This window comes from Elephantulus edwardii, unplaced genomic scaffold (genome assembly GCF_000299155.1).
Source record: "Elephantulus edwardii isolate Elephantulus edwardi_28Jun2011 unplaced genomic scaffold, EleEdw1.0 scaffold00235, whole genome shotgun sequence".
In the NCBI taxonomy this organism is placed as follows: Eukaryota; Metazoa; Chordata; class Mammalia; order Macroscelidea; family Macroscelididae; genus Elephantulus; species Elephantulus edwardii.
Genome location: NW_006399985.1, coordinates 1,471,619 through 1,480,905, shown reverse-complemented (window position 1 = coordinate 1,480,905; position 9,287 = coordinate 1,471,619). Strand labels below are relative to the sequence as shown.

General features: G+C 45.5%; 1 protein-coding gene across 1 annotated transcript in view; it reads left to right on the top strand.

The window, feature by feature from the left end:
• Positions 1 to 565: 565 nt before the first annotated feature.
• The window catches only part of FGF10 (fibroblast growth factor 10), a 159,062-nt gene continuing 150,340 nt past the window's right edge, over positions 566 to 9,287 (top strand). Inside the window, exon 1 of the mRNA XM_006898608.1 lies at positions 566 to 967. Within this exon, the coding sequence (XP_006898670.1) occupies positions 640 to 967 (328 nt within the window). The 5' untranslated portion in view covers positions 566 to 639. The remainder of the gene's footprint in view (positions 968 to 9,287) is intronic.

The following is a 9,287-nucleotide window of genomic DNA, read 5'->3' as shown; positions in this document are numbered from 1 at the left end:
CAGGGCCAAACCAAACGCCAACCGCCACCCCCCCCTCCACCCCCAAACAAGAAGTGACTTTCTGGAGGCTTCAAATCAACAGGCACCACCAAAAAGAGAGAGCAAGAGGGGGAAGAAAGCCAGGGGACCGGGCAGCCGCCTGCAGCTCTGACAACTTGGAGGGGCGCTCGCTCGGCGCCGGCGCGCGGGCAGCGCGGAGCGCACGGGAGGTGCGCACCGAGGGGCGCGGGCACCCCGGCCCCCAGCCCGCCCCCGGGGCGGTTTTCACCGCGCTGTCATCTGTTTTTCAGACCTCCTCTGCGTCCTTCGCGGTGAAGAAAGGAATGGAGAGGAGAACAAAGTGACCCCTGGGGAGCGGAGACCGCTGGTGACCATCGCCACCACCGCCGCCAGCAGCTCCTGCCGCCGCGGCCACCCACGTCCACCGTTCACGGGGAGTCTCCGGAGGCGCGCGGCGGATCCCGGGCCGGAGCGGAGGAGTTATGGATGGTGGTGAATTCACTTGTGGCCAGATCCGCGCCCGCTGGGAGCTAGGCAGCGGCCACCACCTGCGGCTGTGTCCTCGCCCTGCTCTGGGTCTCACCCTTCCAGCATGTTCCTTCTGATGAGACGCGCTCCAGGGCCCCGAGGTTCAGTACAATGTGGAAATGGATACTGACACAAGGTGCTTCAGCCTTGCCCCACCTGCCCGGCGGCTGCTGCTTCTTGTTGCTGCTCTTGGTGTCTTCTGTCCCTGCCACCTGCCAAGCCCTGGGTCCGGACATGGTGTCACTAGAGGCCACCAACTCCTCGTCCTCCTCCTCGTCGTCGTCGTCGTCCTTCTCCAGTACCGGCAGGCATGTGCGGAGCTACAACCACCTCCAAGGAGACGTCCGCTGGAGGAAGCTCTTCTCCTTCACCAAGTACTTTCTCAAGATCGAGAAGAACGGCAAAGTCAGTGGCACCAAGAAGGAGAACTGCCCGTACAGTAAGTCCCCGCGCGCCCTGCCCGCCGCCGCCCCCACCCGCCGCGCGGGGGGCCGATCGCTTCCAGATGCGGCCGGCTAAATATTTACGTCCCCGAGCCCCGTAAAACGGCCAAGTGGGGTCCTTTCACGCCCCCCTCGCGGTGCACACTGCGCTCCCCACCCCGCACCCAGACGCCGGCTCCCCAGCTGCTCGCGGGCCCGCGCGCTCCGGGCGCCCCGGGGGCTGCAGCCCAGCGCCCGCTCCCCCCCTCCTCCTTCCCTACCTCGCCCGACCCTCTCCTTTCCGTCAATGACTCAAGTAAACACATTTTATTTCTTTTTGCTGGCAATCTTGTTAAGAGTTTTGGGGCAGGCTCCTCAAGCTGAAAATAATTATCCGCTGCCAATTAGAAGGGCTTTTATGGGAACTTTATGAAAGAAAGAGTCAAGTCTGTCCTCTCCCCACCCCCATTCCGTTACCCCAGCACCTTCCGACAGGAGCGAGAGGGCGTGTTCCCCGCCCCCCGCTTTGAGTTTTGGTGTTGGGGTCTCTCCTGTCGCTTTGAGCGGTTGCAGCCTCTCAGGCCCCCGCGCGGCCGCCTGTCTCCAGGCAGCCTTCTCCCGGGTAACCTGATGCTCAAGTCTGCATTGTCAACAGCATCTGCGCTGCTTTCTGCTGTCCCCTTGTGCTCGGTCCTTCGGAAAGCTCTCATGTTGCAGAGCTGTCCTCCTGCAGCGCCCTAAACATCTGGGGCTGCGCGCACACAGACCTCACACGCATTTCATTGTCATTCTCTTGTTTTCAAAGTAAAAGTCATCAGTCTGTTCCCATGGCTGTTGGTTAAACTTCCCCCCTCCCTTTAACACGGAACCCCTCTTCCTCGCCCCGTTCCTCCCTCTTTCCTTCTTGCATGGGTGTGGGCTGGGGGTTGGAGGAAGAGCAGGGCTGCATCCTGTGTCTCTTGAATGAGTCCGCAAAGCCAGATTAGAAACTTCCTTCCCCTGTTACTTTCAGGCGCGGGGTTTATTCATTTCCCATTGATTGTTACGTGAAAGGCTCCGGAGGCGATGCCCAGGGCTCCAGACAGTAGGCAGTGACGTGGAAGCCTCTTGAGTGACCACTACGCACTAGCCCGTTGCTAAACTCCGCATCACCTCTTGCAGTGACTTTTCAAATCTTGATTGTTTGGGAATTCCAAGCATATAGTGGCCAGCTGACTTAATACACATTTCCAATTTCTTCGACGTGTGAGGTGCCAGGTATCATGGGAGGGAAGGTTGAATAGCACTGAGCGCTGTGTGACTGCGGAAAGATTGACGAGAATGAAGACTCCCCCCTCCCCTTTTGGGGGAACGTGTATTCCACTTTAACTTCTAGCAATAGGTTTACGTGTTGGAAGAATATTCGTAGGGATATTCTGAAGTATTTCATTTAATGTGTAAGAGCAGAGATGTTAAATAGCTCATTATCCATGGCTGATTCATACCAAGTGGCTGAATTAGTGTGATTGCTGTTGAAGATTTCTTTTTTCTTGAAAGTCTTTCTTTTTCTCCAGAAATCATTAGATACTATTACCAGTCTTTATGGCTACTGATTCGAAATGTAATACATTTATTTACGTCTAAAACTTGATAATCTTGGTGTCATCCAGTTAGGAGGGTGGAGAATGAGCCGTCTGTCTAATCAGCTGAATAATCCAATTATTCTAATTAACATTCTAAATAAATATTCCAATTAAACTAATATAATCTAATCCTCTGTCTAATCTTTGCTCAAGAGTGGACTGGAAATTAAGAAACACAATAATTCTCATGGTATAAAGTATTTTTTAGCTCATGGAAAAATTTCAAGGGACAATACAAAGATCTCAGAGCACCGACACTGACAATGGTCCTGCTTGATTTTGAGTGTATTTATAATGTGACATAGGAAGGACCAGTCAGCACTACTTTGGTTTATGTGACTTCAAGTGACTGTTTTCTAGAAGAATGATCACTGAGCAGCTCACCAGGGAAATGATTTTCCAATGTCCACATGGAATTCTATTTTCACACGGTCTACAAGAAGAATATTTATAAATTACTGCATAAAAACTAATGTCAAACACTTTGACCCTACCTGCCCTGAAATATGCCAATAGTTCATGATAGTGTATGAATGATCTTTGTTGAAGTTACAAACTACATTTTTCTCAGGTATGATAATTAGCAGGAGGACGGACCTGCTCTGGTCAGTAATGTCAAACCATAAATGATTTTTTACTTTCCAAGAACATCTGTATGAAAATATAGCAAGTGAAAAGTAGAGGCTGAAAGAGTTGTAATTGTACATGTGGCCGAGTAATCAGAGCTCTACTACAATTCCCAGCTGGACTGATTCAGCTGAAGTCCATGGTATCATTAAGATATTGTCTAAATGTTGCATAATTACATGCGAACAAACTTTTGCCATGCCTGCAGGGTAGCCAGCCAGCCAGCCCACCACATGGTAGCCTGTTAAATATTAGTCTACCTAACCTCTGAAAAGTGTCAGTTCCCTGGCCAAAAACCACATTTCAGTCACATTTTCCTAAACAAGTTATTAATTACTTTAAATCCACAGAGCTGTTCTTCTGAGTTTGCTTTTTTTGAAGATTAATTGTCTTTGTTACTTTTGACCCTGGTATTACTGCTGCTACACTACAGTAACAGCTTATCTAAGAGGTTATAGGCTTGTGACGTCCTGGGTAATTAAACAACTGCTTGGCTGGCTTTTTGCCAGCAAAATGCTCACTAAAGGAAGCAAGGAAATCACCCTTAACGACGACAGCACAACCATTGTTAACTCCTGCCTGGAAAACTGTTTCCTAGCTGTTCTGGAAATACTACATGGGCTCGCCAGTCTTCTCCATTTTCAGTGGGCATAACTGGGGGTGGGGCTTAGGGGGAGAGTGCTTTTTTGTTTGTTTCTCTGCTATTATATGAGCCGAGGGGGTAAAGGCAGTTAGAGGTGAATTACGTTTCTTTTGCTGGAAGTCTGAGAGAGCTTGAATAATTTAGAGTAGCTGTGTGGTGTGTGTCACTGGATATGGCGGGCTCATTTAGGGTTTGTTTTATCATTCCTTACCTCTAGAGTTTTGCCCTTGAAACATTACCACTCGGCTCCGTTCTGGCTTCCTGGTGAGGCTGGGTACAGCTGTTAGGTACCCTGGCAACGGGGACTAGGAGGCTCATTTCTGCACATGAGTGAGACAGCTGTGAACTTCTGCCAGGCTTGTCACTGGTGGAAAAGGACAACATGGTGAAAAGAAAACATGTCTGAGCCCCAGGCAGTTGAACATAGATAAGCCCAACACAGCCAGAGTTTGTGAAACTTTCTGGAAAGGGAGTATGGGAGACAAGAGAAAAGGCAGCATTTACTGAGTCCTGTCTCTTCAAATATTATATATAGCTCATCTACTTTCCATCAGAGGAGGCTCCAGGGTTTGGGTCCTTAGGGAGCTGCACTTCTAATCCCAAGGTGGCGCCCCTCTGTTGATTCAGATATGCCAGGTGCTCTGCAGGCGAAAGATGGCAATCTCCTCCCCTGTGCTGCACCTCCTCTGATACCCAGCTGGGGCAGGCGGCAGCTCTAAGTGGGTTCTGACTCGGTGGCTAGGAGTCTGAAAACTTTCCATCATACTCTTAAAATTCAAATGAAACTGTTGCCTCTCTCAAGTAAGGCAACCGAGGCTGAGAAAGTCAACTTGTCCAAGCTCATTTTACTCGAACATGGCAGAGCCAATCCTCAGGTGTTAGTCTCTGGTTTTATCTCTCCTGTTTCCTCTGCCCTGTTAACATAGATCCTAATTAACTGGGAGTCTCAAAATGCCACGGCTGCAGGGTGAGGACCGCTCATAGCTAACTCTGCAGGGGCTTCGGGAGGCCGTAACTCTCAAGGGAAGAGGTTGCCCGTCTTTGTCTGAGAGGCTCATGGGTTCGAAGTGCCAGAAAGGCTTTGGGTTTAACACTGCCAACTCTCTAAGGATTAGAAAGCCAGACCGCCCTACGTAATTAGTATTAAAAATCCCTGAACTCTAAAATGCGTATAATCCAAGACCTGAAACACTTGTTTATTGCTGTGAACATCGACAGTTCCTCAGAGTGACACTCGAGGAGATATCACTCAAGATAGAAGTTTAGCATCAGAAAATATTTATATGTAGGTGGGGCCTCTCTCTGGGTATTATGCTGGAGGTATAATTGCTTATGAACACAAAACCCACACGTACATCAATCTCACTTATGTAAACAGAGGTCAGCAGGAATACATGGCTATTTAAGAAAAATCCATGAATGTCATTGTCTATAGTAATTGTTTACAGCTGAGAGCCAAATGTTTAATTGTTCCCATGTGTAATAAAATAATTTGATTGTAAATACCATTGGGAAATCAGGCCATTGCAGAAACTTCTGATACATGTGACTCTGAAAGGGGCAGAATCTTAGAGACCTAAAGTTAAAGGAGACAATTTTGGATTCCTTTAAAACGAGTCTTCAAATCAAAAGAGCACTTCACTACATAAAAATAACAGACTATGGCCTGGGATTTTAAGGCTTGCATTATTGCTTTTTAACAAAAATAGAGCCTGTTGAAGAAAGTTAAATAAAATGAGGCAAATAAGTATTGAGCAATGTTGTTACTTGCTACTGCCTTGTTGGGATTGGCTCCCAGCTGACCCTCCTGTAGTTTCAGAGGCAGTAAATTATGCAGAAGGAGATTGCCCATCTTTCTCCTGTGGAGCAGCTGGTAGATTTGAACCGTGTGCCACTGGGTTGGCCGGACAGCTAATCTATGAACTATATAAGAGTCTTCTGGAGAGAAAAACCTGTCTACAGTGTATGACTTCTGCTGTGTCCATAATTATAAAAGTCTGGTTGTATGATTTATAGCTGGCAGTATCTAATCATGGGCAGGAGGCCATCACTGTGTTTAGGATTTACAGGACACTGTCTTATTATCCTTACTGCACCACCCTAGAGAGTATCCTCTTCATACACCTGATTGATAAACATTGACTACGAGAAATCCAAGAAAACAGTTGGCAAGAATTGCATACTCGTCTTGGAGTCCAGGTTTCGAGAAACATCAGTCCTTTGGTCTTGGGAATTCCAGGTAATCTATTTTCGAAAGGACCATTCTTCATAAACAAATGTTTTTCAAATTGAAGCTCACGCATAGAATTCCAAAATAATGCTATCTAATTGAATCAAGGAAACTGCAGTAAGCCATTGTCTTCTACAGTTTGGCTGTTAACAAAATATTTTATCCCAGTGCAAGGGGAGTTCTGGTGGTCTAGTGGTGAGAAGATGCATTACAATCAGAAAGACCTGGGTTCAAATCCATCAGTTGTTCTACGGGAAAAGGACAGAGGAGTCCTGTGTAATTTACTGCTATTGAAAACCCACTGGAGGGCCAGCTATCAGTTGGTTCCAACTCGACAGCACACAACAATCCCAGTGCATAGAGTACTTGTTGCTGATTGCCATCGAGTTGAGCACAACTCATAGCGACTCTATGAACAGAAGACTTAATGCTTTTCCATAACTATCGTTAGTTCTCCAAGTTCATAGAGTTTCCAGAGGCATGTGGTTTAGGAAGTGGATGCCACTCCTGCTTCCAAACCTGTTTTACCACTGGGAGCTCCACCAAACACTGTCCACATCGGGAAACCATTCTGATATTTGATACCCAATGGTCCAAGGTTCAGCTTCACAGCAAACCCAGGTGACCTCGTACAGCACATTGACAAAGAGTGACGTGCAAAGTGGAAGAGTGTTCCTCCAGATATAACAGCACTGGTCTCATTTAGCAGTGGTTTAGTGTCATCAAGTTGAATGCGACTGAGAATAAGTTTTGTACAAAAGACCTGAACTCTGTTCTATCACTAACATCATTTCTGTACATTTATTGAGTTTGTAAAGAGTTTGCAGAGTTTCCAGAGGCATCTAGTTTAGGAAGTGGATGCTACTCCTGCTTCCCAACATGAATCAGTCTGGAAGCTCATCCAAACACTATACATAACGGGTAACCATTAAGGTATTTGACAAGACTATGGAACAGTGTGCAGCATCACAGCAACACCAAGTTGTTCAGTTCAGCAAATGGACAAAAGAGGGCTGTAATTATTCAAGGAATATTGAGCAGACTTCTACCCTAGGCAAAGGCTCAAGGACACCCGCTCTTGGGGGAACAGTAATACATCAAACACAACCTAAACACAGGACCCCAAAAATCTTCCCTTACATTCCTATCACGACTTCCATCCAGATGTAGCAAACAGCCAAACTCCCAAACAAAAGTTTAGTAGTTCAAAAACATCGGAGAAAATCCATCCTTCAGAGAAAGCTAAGTGGCCTTCTCCCATACACAGCCTTGGTAATGGGAGGCAGCGGAATAGTGCTAGTTTATTGAGCTTATAGTAGAACATGAATGAGCACTTTTAATGTCTGCGCAATCATTTAATGTTCAGAGGGAAACCCCATTTATTACACCAAAGTCTGAGCTTCCACAGCTAAAAGGTTGGACAAAAGCTGGCAGCACATTTGAAATGCAGCTAATGCTGCTTGTGGCTTTGAGCCATGAGGAACCTCCGAATATCCCGATCTCCCATCAGCCTTCCATGCCTGTAAACGTATCCGGATTGTAGGGCGGACACCGCTCTTTTATTATGTTACAGAAGGAAGCCTGTCAGTTCAAAGGGGTGCTAATCTATCTGAACAGTAATTCTGTAAACTTTGCAATGCAGAATAATTCAGATGGTGCTTTTAGAATTACTGTTCCAACATTTGTCAACATTAATAGTTGATGTTTGGTTAATGTAAGTAAAATGTTACCATTTGCTTCCCAGAACGAAAAAAAAATCTCTTAATTGTCCATTAAAATAGGGCATATGGTTCATGATTGTGTGATTTACACACAGTTTAACCATAGTCTGGAAATAAAGCGGACCTTCCTTCTCCTGAATTGTCTTACCTAGCTGCCAAATTGTCTTACCTGGCTTCTTGTGCTGATTTAAGATTATTCACATTTGACATTTGACCAGTGGTGTTGGTTACTTGTTTCCACAGATTAAAATGCATTATTTTTCATAATCTGCACTATTCTTTAATCAGAGTGCTTGCCTTTATCCATGCCGGTCAGTCAACCCCAGATAACAAAAGAAAACCTAAAATTATGCCTTTGAAATGTCTGAAAAGACACATATCTGTATCTTGGGAAGCCATAGGCGGCACTTTAATACTCTATTAATGATGAATACAAAATGTTTATGCTTCATAAAGTTAAGCTCTGATTTAAAGCCAAGCATTTTATTTAAACAGATTTTACACAAATAGAACTTCAAGTTATCTTCAAGGGAGCCAGGTTACCTCCAAAATAATGTCCTAACAGGCTCCCTAGCTTTTTAATCAGGCCAGTTGTGTTCTTTGTTTGAACGCTGTGTTCTAATTGGAACAATAAATCAAAGAAGACACTCAGAGTAGATTCCCATGTAAGGTGGCCAACAGGACAGTGACTTTTTACTGCTCCCAACACGTGCATCCAATTACCATTTGATAGATTCATAGTGTTGGCAGTAAAGCATTGCCTCACTTTATAGTTCACCTAATAATTCTCCAACCTCCATCTGTCCACCTTTACCTATATCTAATCTGTCAGTGTGTGTTATCATTAATGAGGAATTCTCAAATGCTTGGCGTGCTTCCTTCAATGAGTAATGACACTGAGATTGCAACGAACCATCTAACCCTAAGTAGAAGAACTGAAGTGCCCAGTAAATTGACAGACTCTCAACTTGAAGTAATTGCCAACTATACACAGCGCAATCCCCTCACTCCAGTTATAAGTCTCACCTAATTTTGAGAAGCAATGGGCTAACTGCAAGATTAGATATTTTTCTGGTTTTATTTCCTGTTATTATTTTCCCCCGCAAGGGACTTTTTGATAACGTGATTTCCAGCGAACATTCACATCAGTTTACCTTTTGTCTCTTCTCTAGTTTTTGTGCTGTATTGAGGAAAAGGGATGCATTTATAGAGTCTTTACCATTTGAGGTGCATCGAACATTTTCTAAGAGTTCTCTTTTTTTTTTTTATCCCTCCCCCCCAGGTCCACTCCACTATGCAGCCTTCACTCTGGACTCGTGTCATGACAAAAATACCTAATAACATATCCCTTTGAGCAGTTTCCTCCCTCATCTGTTTCAATGCAGTATACATTATTGAACCCATCTTTCTCAGTCTCCCCCAACCCTGAGGTCAGTCCTCTTTTACAACAGTGGTACCATGCAGTATTTGTCCTTGTGTGACTGAGATACTTCA